The sequence below is a fragment of the Idiotropiscis lumnitzeri genome, chromosome 5 (assembly GCF_059441095.1).
Source record: "Idiotropiscis lumnitzeri isolate Australia: NSW breed Sydney's pygmy pipehorse chromosome 5, RoL_Ilum_1.0, whole genome shotgun sequence".
NCBI lineage: Eukaryota > Metazoa > Chordata > Actinopteri > Syngnathiformes > Syngnathidae > Idiotropiscis > Idiotropiscis lumnitzeri.
Window position 1 is genome coordinate 19,175,193 of NC_142395.1, and position 14,991 is coordinate 19,190,183.

The 14,991-nt window shown below is 39.3% G+C and overlaps 2 protein-coding genes across 6 annotated transcripts in view; both read left to right on the top strand.

Annotated features, from left to right (window-relative positions):
- Positions 1 to 5,288, top strand: part of LOC148337161 (ephrin type-A receptor 6-like) — a 46,168-nt gene extending 40,880 nt beyond the window's left edge. The window contains exons 12-21 of one of the 3 annotated variants that reach the window (XM_088297227.1): positions 16 to 86; positions 1,047 to 1,172; positions 1,641 to 1,826; positions 1,942 to 2,003; positions 2,099 to 2,314; positions 2,389 to 2,556; positions 2,637 to 2,830; positions 3,191 to 3,328; positions 3,699 to 3,848; positions 4,536 to 5,288. In XM_088297227.1, coding sequence (XP_088153353.1) covers positions 16 to 86; positions 1,047 to 1,172; positions 1,641 to 1,826; positions 1,942 to 2,003; positions 2,099 to 2,314; positions 2,389 to 2,556; positions 2,637 to 2,830; positions 3,191 to 3,328; positions 3,699 to 3,848; positions 4,536 to 4,650 — 1,426 coding nt within the window. In that variant the 3' untranslated portion in view covers positions 4,651 to 5,288. The remainder of the gene's footprint in view (positions 1 to 15; positions 87 to 1,046; positions 1,173 to 1,640; positions 1,827 to 1,941; positions 2,004 to 2,098; positions 2,315 to 2,388; positions 2,557 to 2,636; positions 2,831 to 3,190; positions 3,329 to 3,698; positions 3,849 to 4,535) is intronic. The other 2 variants (XM_088297229.1, XM_088297228.1) reach the window with 2 other exon arrangements.
- A 1,217-nt stretch (positions 5,289 to 6,505) lies between these two features.
- On the top strand, positions 6,506 to 12,702 carry arl6 (ARF like GTPase 6). Of its 3 annotated transcripts, none has more exons than XM_088297231.1 (10): positions 6,506 to 6,730; positions 8,331 to 8,425; positions 9,649 to 9,796; positions 9,903 to 9,964; positions 10,034 to 10,102; positions 10,180 to 10,274; positions 10,441 to 10,570; positions 10,957 to 11,012; positions 11,102 to 11,155; positions 11,691 to 12,702. In XM_088297231.1, the coding sequence occupies exons 2-9, from the start codon at positions 8,382 to 8,384 to the stop codon at positions 11,125 to 11,127; spliced, it is 630 nt and encodes a 209-aa protein (XP_088153357.1). In that variant the 5' UTR covers positions 6,506 to 6,730; positions 8,331 to 8,381; the 3' UTR covers positions 11,128 to 11,155; positions 11,691 to 12,702. The 3 variants fall into 3 exon arrangements, with proteins under 3 accessions (XP_088153357.1, XP_088153356.1, XP_088153358.1); XM_088297230.1 differs by having other exon boundaries at positions 6,515 to 6,730; positions 11,731 to 12,702; XM_088297232.1 differs by lacking the exon at positions 8,331 to 8,425 and having other exon boundaries at positions 6,530 to 6,730; positions 11,731 to 12,702.
- Positions 12,703 to 14,991: the final 2,289 nt, after the last annotated feature.

The window sequence follows — 14,991 nt, forward strand, 5'->3', positions numbered from 1 at the left end:
TGTTCACCCTCACAGGTGTCAAGGGTACATCAAAGCCAGGATGAAGTCACAGGAAAAGCGGAGGACACGATTCCGTAGTGGACATGGTAATGCTCTGTTTAGTTTGATGGTGATTGTGTTATAAATATTTATGGATTGTTTTGTTTCTGAATTACAAGTTTGTTTTTTCAGTTTTGGTGGGTTTTTTTCACATTTTTTTCATCTACTTGATTTTCCCTTGGCTTTGGTAATGTGTTCCAATTTAAAAAGGTTTAGGGAAAGGCATATACGCTACATATTATTACATTTATACGAAATAACAGTTCTTGTATGATGTGGTTTTCACATGAAAGCCAATTGCCAAGTGCTTTTTTTTTTTTTTTTTTTTTTTGCTAAAATTTAATAACATAATAGCTCAGTTATCGTTTGATGCCTTTGTAACCATAAACCATCATTTAAGGCTTCCATTTTATTATTCTGTTGGGTGACTGTCGGCGATTGAACCGTAGACGAAAAGAATAAATAAAAGCTTCTGTGATAGCACTGAGTGTAGTCACCCTGAAGACACAGAGTTAACACTAAACTGGAATCTAGGTTAGAAGCCCACAAATCCTTTCAGTTTGAACTGACGCTGCTATAAAGAATGTGCAGTCGACAGATGAAGTTGCACAAGGCAGCAAGTGCGCTGCTAACTGCTGCCGAGATTCTTAAGCCTGACAGCCTTATTGTTATTTTTTTTGCATTCCTCAGAAGCATGTTATTGTTCTCTGCACTTCTTGCACTATTACTGAAACTCTTCACAATATCAATAAGACCAATAAATGATGAACAAACAATGTTTCTTGGCTGAGACTTAAATTAAGTCGAAAGTCAACTTGTCTGACTGCACAACAGATAAATCAGATGGGGAAGGTGAAATGTGTTTTTTGCCTAATAGAAAAAGGATTGTAAGCACTGACAAGTTTTGTATTTATTTATTTTTTTTTACTAATTTGACAAACTTTAGGCATTTTTTTTCCACACTATTTAGTCTCAAGTTTTATGTGCCATGTTTCCTGTCTTGCCAGTTCCATTTTCCGGGATAAAAACGTATGTGGATCCAGACACGTATGAGGACCCCGCTCAGGCTGTGGAAGAATTTGCGAAAGAGATAGACCCCTCATCTATATGCATTGACCGAGTGATTGGCACAGGTGAATGTAGATATTGTAGGCAGATAGGTGTCCACCCATACTGGGAGTACTAAATAATTGACCAAGTTCTGTCTAATCGTATACTGTGGAGTACTGCATATAAACCCTCAGGCATACTGCACAAAAATGTTTGCAAAAATGTAAAAAGTGTCGTGATTTATGTATGAACTAATTTATCATTTTCACCACCCAGATTGTAAGATGTATTTAAAGTTAAAATTTTGGTCATTATCAAAGCAAAGCACAGACATGGATTCGTTTTTTCTGTGAACACAGCGCCCTCTAGCGGGGACAACCACACCTCTTTTTTTTTCTAGCAAAGTTGGACGTATGAATCCACTGACAATAATGTTGTAATGCAATTAAAACAAATTAACTTTTTTTTGTGCGGTAGTGGTCAGCGCATCTGCATCACAGTCCATCCAGTGCATGAGTGCATGTGTTCATATACGGTAACTGCTCCAACAGGGGAATTTGGAGAGGTCTGCAGTGGCCGTTTGCGCATACCTGGAAGGCTGGACATTGCCGTGGCCATAAAAACCCTGAAAGGCGGCTATATGGAGCATCAGCGGCGAGACTTTTTACGTGAGGCGTCAATCATGGGACAGTTTGACAGCCCCAACATCATCAGACTTGAGGGAGTTGTCACCAAAAGTAAGATGCTCGCCTGCTGGTGTGTGTGTTCTTCATGAACATTTGAAAGGATATGTATTTTTTTTTTCTGGATTCGAATCTGTCATGACGATCATACCTCACGTGATTTCCTCAGGCAGGCCTGTGATGATAGTGGTGGAGTACATGGCAAATGGAGCGCTTGACTCTTTCCTACGGGTTTGAATATATTGTCACATAATATATCGATTTGAACACATTCTTCCTATTTATTTATTTAAAGTACCATTTAACTTTTCCGTATTCCACTCCAGACACGTGACGGTCAATTCACGGTGCTCCAGCTGGTCGGAATGATGCGTGGCGTGGCAGTGGGCATGGCCTACCTCTCAGACATGGGTTACGTTCACAGAGACCTAGCGGCTCGCAACATTCTGGTAGACGAGAACTTGGTGTGTAAGGTGTCTGACTTTGGCATGTCCAGAGTCATGGAAGAAGATACAGAGTCCACATACACCGCCACAGTGAACGTGAGTGTTTGATGAACGTTACCCGCAAGTCATCGAACTCTGCTCAAGTTCTGTATCCTCAAACGATTATTCAGTCTTACTTTTATCATCAGGGAGGAAAGATCCCAATACGTTGGACAGCACCGGAGGCAATTGCTTATGGAAAGTTCTCCTCAGTCAGTGATGTTTGGAGTTTTGGTATCGTCATGTGGGAGGTGATGTCATATGGCGAGAGGCCTTACTGGGAGATGTCCAACCAAGATGTAAGATATCAACATTAAATTGACACCACACTGCACAGCAGCACACCTTAGGAGAATCATTCGCTTTCCAATCTTCTCAGGTCATTTTATCAATGGAGGAGGGATATCGATTACCTGCTCCAATGGGCTGCCCTGTCACGCTGCACCAGCTGATGTTGCACTGTTGGCAGAAGGAGCCGAGTCAGCGTCCACGATTCAACAATGTGCTTTGTTTCCTGGACAAACTCATCATTAACCCCAGTGGGCTTCTCACTCTGGTGAACGAGTCACACAAGTACGTATCAACTCTCACACGCGTTGGATTAGAGGAGCAAGTCAGTTGAGCAGATTGAACATTGATTTACAATAACATATACCTAAGTATAAAAATACGCCGACACTGTATAAAAAATGTTGGGTGAACTCAAAATGTCAACGCAAAAATGTAATTAAATATTTCACTTGGCTTTTCACATGTCACAACTAAGAAACAATACTTTAGAGAAGTGTTGTCCCTTATATTGACTACTAATACGAGAGTTGAATTTATATGTGCCTTTATGAAGATAGCCAACGTAAATAATAGCATTCTGATCAGAGACCACAAAAGCAGAGCAATCCTAAACATGTCCTTTTGACTTGTTTGATTGAACAGTGATGACATGCAGGCCATACTGTTCCACTCCAGCTCTGTAGGAACAGCACCATCTACTGGATCTGCTTGGTCACTGCACCACATGGCTCCCATGCAAGTGGACTGTAATGGCGAAAAAAGAAAAGCGCTATTATCAGAGTAAGTACAGTATAGTCAACATTTCTGCCTGGCTTTTTTTTTCATCTCAGTATCATGTGATACTATCAAGTTGGGGGGGGGGGAGTAAACACGGGGGGATTGGCTCTGTAGTGGCTCTTAGTTTAGCTACAGTAGATTTGGCTCTTCCCACAGTAATGTTCATAAGGTGTCCCGTGGCTGACTTTAATCTGCCATACCAACAAACACAGATGACAAAGTGAGGTACAAATTGAACAATCATTTAAATGTGAAACGTACAGTATGTTATATGGATGCCGAAGAAGGCTTTACTATAATGGTTGCTCATTCAAAGGATGTTAATTATGCTTCTAATCCTTTTGCTCCTCATCTTTCCTAAATGCTGTTTCAGTTTCCCGGATTCCCCTGATGGCATGCCCGACTACCCTCTCTTCATCTCTATCGGAGACTGGCTTGATTCCATCAAAATGAGCCAATACAAGAACAACTTCATTGCAGCAGGATATACAACACTGGATTCCATTTCAACAATGAGCGTAGAGTGAGTGACAATTTTCTGCCCATACTATCTTGACTCTCTGAGCTTCCTTTTTTTTTTTTTTAATTATTACGATGGCCTTGTTATTCACTTTGACTAAATGCTATATGTCCTCAACTGGCGACATACCCATGGGATGTGAAAGCCTACTTACATCATTTTGTTTAAAAAAAGTTAATATTATTATTATTATTGTTATTATTGTTATTGCTATTATTATTACAATAATCATCATGTTTTTTATGTATTTGTGTGTATCATAATAATAATTATTATTATTATTGTTGTTTTTTTGTTATTATTGTAGTTATTGATTTTGTTTCTTAATTTTTGCTTCTTATTTCAGCACAGGCTTTGCATGCTACCTGTTACTTGTAGAACATTGGTTGCACTTCTTTCTTCGGGAAAAGGAAATACTGACGCAAAGGTGCAAATTCTTCTTGTTTAACTTTAACACCTGAGTTGTTGAAACAGAACATAACCGCAGGACATACACAAATCCTCTCTGATTCACGTGAGATCTTTGCGGGCAAAAGTTGAGAGGGGAGAGAGGGCGGGGTAAGAATCAAAGTCGTTTTGAAAGTGAGGGGGGCGTGTGTCCCCCTCCCTGGTACCATCTGCGCCCATGGACAAAGTCATGTCTTTTAAAATGGTTATATTGTCTTTGAAAATCATTGTTTTTCTGCGCAGTGACATCAGGCGAATTGGGATTTGTTTGATTGGTCACCAGAGGCGAATCATAAGCAGCATACAGTCTCTGCGCCTGCAGTTTCACCATATCCAACATAGTGGCTTCCAAGTGTGAGGCCATCACACAGAGCCGGACTGTGTGCAAACATTTGATGAATTGCACACCAGACTGCTGGGTTTACTAAGTTTCACACACTGCTGATGAGAACTATCTGGAGCTTGACAACGTGGAGTCCCGGTGAACACTTGTCACGCGGTCATCGTTTCACGGATCATTGTCAATGCGGCCACTCAACAACAACAAACCTCAGTCAGTTCTGGCTAAATGTGATCTCATTAACTCAGCAATTATTAGAATTCATTTGAATTGAAGACTTACAGTATTTTCCTCCAGTGTTGATTCAAGTGCCAGTCAATGCCTCCCCCGCTCTTTCCAAGTGACAATCCAATGGTTTTCATAGACTTTGAATGGTCTCAAATTGGATACCTCAAGACCAGAGATAAGGTGGAGAGAACATCTGGTAATTCATACCACACTAGGCTATTTTAATAACAAATGTATTGCTGGTTTATTAAATATTTCACCGGGAATGTGAATTGGTTAACACAACCCTCTTTTTGAACAGAAGACGACTGAATGTCAAATGATTTTATAGAAATATGTTCTATCCTCATGGTATTGCAGTGTGTCTTGTTCTGAAAGTCACGTGAAAGGTGTATGTTTCTTCCTTAATAAACAACTATTTTAATGCATTGGTTTGATCTCTCGGCTTTCAAACACTAAGGCACATTTCACACACGTTATGGCAGGCGCACACACACACACACTTAGGGTGACAAAGGTATCCTTGGATGCGTTCACAAGCACATACGCGATCATTGTTTCCTCTTAACTGTCACCTAAGCGACTAACACGTTTTCTGGACGTGAAGAATTGTCAGGTGAGTTTGTCAATTAGGCACTCATGTGGGTCATCAATGAAGGGCATGGACAGATATAGGTTGTGTTGTATATTAGACACTTTTGGTTGTAAAGTACTACTTTACTTGCATAAATTTAGAGACATTAAACGTTTGGGTGAGATTTCAGAATGTGCCTAAAATGTACTATAACCTTCATAAGCGAACTTAATTTGAATCTCCAAACTTATGAATGTGCTCGTGCAACTGTTCTAAGTTTTAGGACTTCATTCACAATTTGTTGTTCTCTGACAATGATTGGAAGAATTTACAGTAGGTGTTTTTTTTCTCCAAGGATGTCCAGTTTTATGCCTTTCGGTAGTACTTCCAGTCTCTGTGCTGCACCCTACTTATGACACTCCTGACACTCCATCTTATTTGCCACTCTGAGAACATCCTGTTTCAAGTCTCACAACAGCGAGATATTGAGGATCATTTATTCTGTGTCTTCTTCACGTCAAAATGTGAACAGTATGAGGAAGAAAAGTGTTTAAATACTAATTGAAGCAGGACAGGTATTGGTCACGTGTTGTTAAACGGGCTTCTTTGCGGTTCAGATTTTGAGAAAACAGCTATTAGCAAAAAAGAGCACTGAAACATTTAACAGTTGGACATTTTTCATACGTTTAGAGGAAAACATAAGTTCTCTTGTAAAGCTTTTGGTGCAATTTAGCTTAATCATGAAAGTCTAAACTCATGAACTTTTCGTGAGTAGTGGGTCTTAGTGCAATAAAAATATACAAAGCATTCATTCATGAAATTCGTTTTTCTACAAAATCCTATTTTTTAATCACATCGATTTTATTGACGAGCATAACATTATGTCACTGTGGGTTTAAAGGTTCTACTAACTTTAGCTTCCAACTAGGAAAAGTTTGAGTCGAGCTCTGTTGTTACCAGCAACGTAGTGTTGATTAGCAAAAGTACTAAATAAAACACACGCGTTACATAAAAAAAAACACGAATGATCTATAAACATGTATTTACGAAGACAAAGCACAAACGATTTCGTCACGTACGATCAAGTGGACGTTCCGCTAGCCGTTTACTGACTTGACGCTGTAAAATCCGGACTTCCAAGAATGCATCATAAGTAAGGAGTGTATCCCGGGCACCATGGAAATGTGGCCGAGAAATGAATGAAAACAATGGACAGGACTCACCGGTGATGGAATAAACTAGCTCAGGTTGCAGTTCTGTGCACATTGGCGTCAAGACCACCAAGTTTAATCAAAGGTAATCTTAAACCCATTTAAAGGCTTCTGTCTAAGAGTTACAAGTTGCATGCTAACTAACGTTAGCGACGCTAGCTCTGACGTTAGTTGTTTATGTGGCGTCACTCGCATGTTTCGCGTCAGATTTTGCCGACTGTTGAATCTCATGGCGTCCACATTAAAACGTTTGTTTTACATAAACCTCGTGCTAATATAAATAATCTGATCTGAAGCGGCGAATTGGCGTTACTATCAAGGGGAGTTAGCCCAGGCTAACCTGTATGGTGACAGAGCAGAGAAGATTAACTAAATAGGACCGTGACTGTTAATTACGCTACAATCTCTTTAGTTGCGGTTAACGGCTAACGAGCTAATAAAACTACATCTTGTCGATCAGCCAGCAGTATCTGCGCACCTTACGTAACACATTCGTCGTAAATATCGGTTGCATGGTTTTGGAATGGCAGATTTGCTTTTTTTGGTTTTGTTTTGTTGTGTTTTTTTTGTTTGATCTTCAACCGACGTGTAGGGACGGCGTTGAGCAGTTATGACATGCACAGTTGCGAGGTTCTTGTGACAGTTTTTAAAATTGAGACTATATGCGCGTCAAAGAGTAAAATCGAGATACAAACATTAGGTAGTTTCTTACGGTAAGTGAAGCTGTCACTGAATACCAAATACCGCCCCTCAAAAAAATGAAGAGTGTGACCATATAGTAATGCATAGAAATACACCCGCGTCATGCCATACTTTTCTTCTTAAGAAATCAAAGCAATCGAATTAAATTCTTTGGACAATGCTAAGATTATTATTGCTATTTTAGTTAATTGTATCCTGCGACCCTCGTGTGGAGAAGTGGGACAGATAATGGATGGATGTTTATACATAATAGCAGGTGTAGTCCAATATATCAAAGATGCGTTCGGACTCAGAAAGTAATGTCACATATGTTGGACATGTCATCTTGACTGTCTTAGATTCTAGAACCTAAGAAAGTAATGTCACATATCTTGGGCATGTCATCTTGACTGTCATAGATTCTAGAACCTATCATAGAAGACTCGGGTATGGACCCTGATCACCATTAATGCAGCGGATCCCTAAGTTGCTCATGAATAACTACACTAATGTCAATGCAAGACGGTAACAACTCAGAAGTAAACAAGAGTAGATGAGATTACCTGGGTTGATATAATGATATGAAGGAGGCGCTACTCTGCCAACTCCTGACATGGGCTCTAAATGTATGCTCCACCATGTATTCCATTGCTTTTGAGTCAATCTTTTTTTCAATTGACCGCTAACATCAACAGCGCTTTACTTGCTTGGCATCCGGGTTGTTGTAATGGCTCTCTAGCCGGCAAACAATTTTATTTGCCATGGCACAGCTACTCATGTAGACTCGTTTGTTCACGGAGCTACCTGTTGGAGCCTGGGCATCATCTGCCAGTGCCAACACACATCTCACATTCCTCTGTCAGACCTTTTCGAAAACGATGGAGGAAATCTACGCCCTTTTGGATTAGGACTATTGATGTACCAGTTTGGGTGGCTTCAACATCATGGAAAGGGAGCATTTCAAAGTGTTAAAAAGTGTCTTTCACATCTCATTATTTACACAGGGATTTCTCCCAGCTGACTGTGCATTACATGTCCCAGGATCAGGGTTTAACATGGCCTCAGACCGGCTAGCAGACGGCAATTGCAGAGCTGCCAGGTATAACTGGAGCGCATGCACAACATGGAGGCTCTCACTCAGTATTAACGGGCAGTCGATGAGTTGGTCACAACCCTGAGTGAGAAATCACTTGAACTAAATATTTCAAAGTCCAAAAAGTTGTGCGGGTAAAGACAATGCCGATTAGAATGCCATGGAAAAAGTAGTTGACCCCTTTGCTGAGTTACAGATCCAGTTGTTGTGAAATGCGCTATATAAATAAGTTGTAATGTATTGCATCGTCTCAAAGTATTTATTTTTGGTTTCCCAACTTTAACGTTTAAAGAGGAAATCAACCCCCCAAAAATATTTGCAATAAAATTTTCTATGCGCCTTCACTTGTCTAAACATGGCATTCTGATTAATATTGCATTTACGGAATATGAATTAAGGAGCAAAATCCACTCGCTTTTAGCCATCGCAGTGGGCGGCCATTTTGTCACTTCTGTCAAATGAAAATGACATCACAATTGCTCTGGGTTCAGGTAATGACCTATCACAGCTCTCCCATTTTTGGAAGCGGAGCCAAGATTGGTTGTTTCAAAGCATACAATTCCACAAGAAACTCATTCCATGCCTTTGTGATAATCACATTTTTTGCCAACATATTGTGCAGCCCTACCAGCAAGTCAACTTTTGGATGGCTTAAATAGAAAATAATGACGGTGGCTTAGTCAAAGTCTCTTCTTGAATCTGTTTGAAATGCTTTGGCATGACTTTAAAAAAGGCGGATCATGCTCGAAAACCTTCCAGTTTTTCTGGATGAGAGCAATTCTGCAAGATGGAGTGGACCAACATATCTCCACACAGTGAATGTGAAAGACTCATTACCTGTTCTAGAAAATGCTTTTGTTTCATATGTTGCTGCCGACCCAAAAAGTTATCAGGTGTCGGGGCCGATTACTTTTTCACACATATACACATGCTTGTCTTTCCAACATACTCGGACACAGTTTGCAGTGAAAGACTGCAATGCCGAGAATCTTTCTAGAAGCTGAGGAATTCTAATGTCTGTAAAAAGAATATATGATTGTCCTAGAATACGTTCTCACCTTTTAATATCACATCATGGTTCCACTTGACGCGCATCACAGCAGGCCGGCAAAATAATTGGCTTGGCACGATGTCCTTAACTCTACTAACTAATGAATGAACCTACGTTTAAACGGGAGATGTAATTGTTTCTCTCAGCATTCATACGACGCTATTGGCCTTGGTTGTAGACGGGGCAAGAGTAGATGCTTGCTGCCAATGGGGCTGTTTGACAAGTTGGCAGGATGGCTGGGCTTCAAGATAGAGGTGAACGTGCTCTGCCTCGGCCTCGACAACAGCGGGAAAACTACCATCATCAACAAACTCAAGCCCTCCAATGTAAGTCCGCTTGCCGCTGTTAAAAATGAAACTTGTACTTGGGCATACATATTGTCAATCAACAATCAACGTCCTGGTTTTATAACACTTGATATTTAATTTGCAGGCTCAGGCACAAGACATTGTCCCGACCATTGGTTTCAGCATAGAGAAGTTCAAAACATCCAGGTTGGTTTTCATCCTAACACGTTAATTTGTTGTGTAATCAATATATTATTAAAGTATGTCTCTGTGTAGTCTTTCCTTCACAGTGTTTGACATGTCAGGCCAAGGCAGATACAGGAACCTGTGGGAGCACTATTACAAGTCAGTTGCTCACAGAAAGACTGTAAATGTTGTCCTATTGACATGTTGATTAACATTGCACAAATGGTGTCGTTCAGGGAGGGCCAGGCTGTCATATTTGTCATTGATAGCGCCGATAAGCTAAGGATGGTTGTGGCCAAAGAAGAATTGGACACGTTATTAAATCATCCTGGTAAGTTTGTATGTGTGTGTCTAGGGGAATTCTTTTTTTCCCCACTGTAATTGTAATATAACTTAACCACATCATGGTATTTTTTTTTTTGTCTCAACGTTTCCAATTGAATGATGCCATTAGATTCTCATCCACCTCACAACAACTCTTGTCCATCTCACAATAGACATCAAGCACAAGCGAATTCCCATCCTGTTCTTGGCTAACAAGATGGATGTCAGAGACGCTCTGTCTTCAGTGAAAGTCTCCCAGCTGCTGTGCTTGGACAGTATCAAGGACAAACCTTGGCACATCTGGTACGACTATATTTGCACTGCAATTTGCTGTAAAATCTTCCTCAGTTTGCAAACATGTGGAAGTTGTTCACATCCTCTCGATAGAGTTGAGTTGGAAATTAGAGAAGAAACATGTTTTCAGAAGTGTTTTTTTTTTTTTTTAAATTAGCAACAAAAGTGAGTTGTGAGTGTAAAGCTTGCTGCGATTCACTCTTACTCGGGGCAGCACCTGCCACAATAAAACAGACACGTGACACTGTCACAAGTTGAAAGCATTCTGGGTGCTTCTTCAGTAATAAAAAAAATGAAATAAAATAATCCAAATTAATATCGGATCATTACTTGTAATATTTAAAAATTGAACCTATCATGATGCATAACTTATCCATCTTGGTGTTTTGTTTCAGTGCTACTGACGCCCTGAAAGGAGATGGCTTACAGGAGGGTGTGGAATGGTTACAAGGTAATCTTGAGTCACGTGTGCGTGGGTGTGTCCAGTATTGAAAATGTGATCATTTATCAAATTGCTTTCACTTTGGATGCCATTTTCAGATCAAATCAAATCAATGAGAACATGAGGGTGTGAAGCATCTTTCGCAGGTGGAGGTACCAAAACATTTTTGTCATTTTCTTAAAAAATCGGAGTGCGCGTTTTGATTCTCCAGTACCAGTGACAAACAAAGTCAGCAAGAACGACTCTTTAAAATGAGCGGATTATCATATGAAGAAAAATAAAATGTATTCAAGAATTAAAACATTTCCGCAACCAAACTGAATGAATATGCAAGTATCTTGTGGTTGAGAAAGTGCTTCATTAGATATGCTGCGGAGCAACTGTCACGATCACAGATGATCAGGTTAATTTAATTGTGGCAGTCAAATTTGAGATTTGGATTCATTTCAATTAATTGTGCAGAACTAGAAAAATAGTATATAAATATTATGGAATAATTCTCTTTTTAACTTTGTCAGTGGAACAAAATTTTAAAAGCAATGAACCCGCTATGTAACAACAAATTGTGCCAATATAGTTTATTCATACACTGACTGTGCTAATACTTTCATAATTACTTGCGTAAGAAAGAATTCCATTCAATTTACTATCAAGGTTTGATTTCTTTCTCTCTCCATGTCGCTACAGATTCCAAACAATTCTCTCCTGATGTTTGCTTTATCTTTAGGAATGTGTAAACCCGGCCTGGTCGTCACCGAGCATCATCTTTCTTCCATTGACCATATCTCACATCTCTTCAAGCGTGCATCATGTTTTCTCGTGTTTTTCTGTACACTTGACGGTTTACTTAAGAAATGTACACAACTTGCCATCATTCACTTCTGAATGTCTTTTTAACAAATAGTTGACAATGAGCAGTTAAAATGTGCTGCAGAGAATGAGAAAAGAAGGTTTTGGACAAAACAGTTTTGTGATATCACTTCTAGTTTGTGGGCCAAACAAATCCATGTGGCAAAGCCGTCATTCCGTCATTCATTGCAGCTATTACTTGTGCAGCTGTCTTTTAACATTTCTAATGTTTTTTTCTTCTTGTCTGTTTTTACTTCATTTTTATGTGAAGCTTGAACATGTGCTTTTAGAAGCTGTCACTAATTATTTTCCAAAGTCCACCATAGTTTTCGTTGTTCACAAGAAGACTGGCAAGTACATGTATCAGTTTTATTTTTGCCTTATTTCAGTGGCGCAATTTGTCATTTTAGGCTGAGATTATGAACCCTGAATTAGCCGATCTTGATAATCCACGTTTAGTTCGACTAGTTAGTCAACACAAGACAACACAAAGTGTTGCTATTAAGGGAAAATACATCAGATCAACAGTCAAATCATTGCATTTAAGATTTCAAAAAAATACATAAATTGGATGATGGTGCATTTTGTGCAGCGTTCAGCTCAATTCTCAATGTCCTCAGATGTCTGATGTTATGACAGAGGCCAGTGCAAAGTTCTGAAAATGTATGGAACACTTAGAGGCTTTATAGAGTAAATTGTTTGTAAAATAGTTTTTATATGTAAATGCACAATATTAGGATCATTTGTTGATGATCTTTGTTCTGTGTCATCTTAAGCTAAATGTATTTTATTTGTGTAAATGTTCTCAAAGAATAAAAAGCTTTTCTGGGGGCAAAGATTTTGCACAGTGGTCTCTTCCCATGTCTCATTAATTAGGTAATGTGAGTGTGTGTGCATGTCTTGTCTCTGGCTTGCGCACGCTTCCATCCAACAGCCCTGCCAGCAACAGCTGCTCATTAAATGGCCAGCCAGTCGGCCTCGAACTGCTCAAAACACTACAGCGCTGTCATTTATTCTAGGCTCCAAAGTTTGCATTTTCCCCCACATGGGATCGAAGGTATTTTCCTTTGAAGTCCTAACACTTATTTTAGCCCTTATGTTTATAAAAGTATTGTTATAATATTATAATGTCTTTTTAGGAAGTAATGTAAATGGTTGCATGTAAAACACTATAGGCCATAAAAAATGTATTCTTGGCCAGCCATTGCTAACTTCAAAACAATGTAATGTAAACCGAGGACACTTGTACATCTCCCCCAATTCACAAATTCACAATATTTGCTCTTGTAGTTTTTTACGTTGGCCTGGGAGTTTGTTTTTTTTTAGCCGATACTCATTTTATAGAACTAATTATACATAAGAATCCCAATAATGTGTCATTTTATAATAATTTAATATTACTACCCCCCCTGTAGTGCCACAATCATTTAAAGCAATTTAAAAAACATTGAAAAGTAGATTTGACCCAAAAAAAACTAGGCGACTAAGGAAAACTCGTGTATACTAAAATGTTACGTATTGTTATAAAATCACAATGTCTGTTTGAATTTTTGTAATGTTGTTTTGTGCTTTTCAACATGATGCTCCTTTAATTTCGTTTGCTTCTGACGTGCTTATTGAATTTTAAATGGTATTGATACATTGCTGTTGTCTCTGTCCCTGGTACTGGAATTATTCCATAGTTTGCCAGCAGGGGGCACTGCGTGTGTGTTTCACTCGTCGGCCGTAACTTTCAATTAGGCATCTGAGCAGCAATATGGCTTCTGTTTGTGCGCGTCTGCTTAGCGAGCACACGTGCGTGTGCCAGGATGTAAGTCAGATGTGTCATAAAATCTCTCTGCTGCTCTCCAGGAGTCATCCTAATTGGGCGCCTGTCAGCTTGGACACGACTATCATATATTGCCCGCAGGACCCCATTAGTAGGTCCACCTAATTGATGGACTTTTAACACTACATGCTGAATTTAAGAAGCAGGTGTTGTGCTTTTTATACAATATAGAATTGCTTTGGTGTTAATCTGCAATCTCCATTTGAAGGCAAGCGCTTTTATCAAGTATTCTACAACTCTTATGCGTAGATTAGGTTAAAATTTGTGTAACCACGCCCTTTCGGTACACCTGCACAATCGATAGTTTTTCCACAACTGGTGTTAATCCACAACACATTTTACATGAAACAAAGTCTCACAGCCCATATAGCAAAATATTCAGGTCGGGTGATTGAATAGACTGTTGCAGATCCATTTTTTTACGAACTCTTCAGGTGGTTTGGGTTATTGTCCATCTATTGTGAAGCACCCTCTAATCAGTTTTGAAGAATTTGGCTGAATATGTAGCACATAATATTGCCCAAAACACTTTGTCAGCAGTCACATCACAAAATTTGAGATCAAGTTTTATTGTGCCCGATTTGCCCCAAAACGTAGCTAACCCTGCTCTTTTGTGTCACTTTTGTTAATTTTCGTTGTGCAAATTGGTATGGTTACGCCAACGAATGAAACAACTTGAAATTGGTGAACCTGGAATTTGCTGAAATACGCAGTCTGGGACTACTGTGTCCTTGTGACGGAAGGTCGGAGCACTTTGCTCATGAATTGTGGGCCAAAATACCTGTCCAATTGCCAAATTACCTATTGAGTCATGCTGCAAGTCTCTTTGAGAGTCACAAAAACCGTCTGACTGCAGAGATTCTCTCAAAAGCTTGCACGTAAATATATTAAGGTTTCCACCCAGTCCATTTTCATTAGTTTGTTTTGGAAGATAGTTATGTATGTGATATAAAAATGGACAACGTGTTAGAATGGCATATCATCTTTTGGAGTTAAATAGTGTTTATGAGTGCTAGTTTAGGGCAATTTGCAATGGCATTAAACTCTTATGCTTGATCTCATTAAATTGTACAGACAGGTGTACCCAATTTAACATCGAGTGAAAGAATCGCTTCTTGTTAAGAATTATTTGAATAAAGTATTCAATTTAAAATTTGCTACATTTGATCCATTGATTTCGCAGTGTCCTTCAGTTGATGCGTCAATTCCATTCTCGGCACCGGAAAAAAAAACGGTTGCGTGAGTCAGCTAATTGTGCTCGTGAGCTGAATGTGACAAAAATTAAAAAAAAAAAAATGAATGACCCAGTAG

Excerpts from the sequence above, each read along its gene's own strand:
- arl6 (XM_088297231.1), top strand. The coding sequence starts at position 8,382 with ATGGCCTCAGACCGGCTAGCAGACGGCAATTGCAGAGCTGCCAG. Across the intron at positions 9,965-10,033 it reads GAGAAGTTCAAAACATCCAG|TCTTTCCTTCACAGTGTTTG; the intron begins GTTGGTTTTCAT and ends GTCTCTGTGTAG. Across the intron at positions 11,013-11,101 it reads GGGTGTGGAATGGTTACAAG|ATCAAATCAAATCAATGAGA; the intron begins GTAATCTTGAGT and ends TGCCATTTTCAG.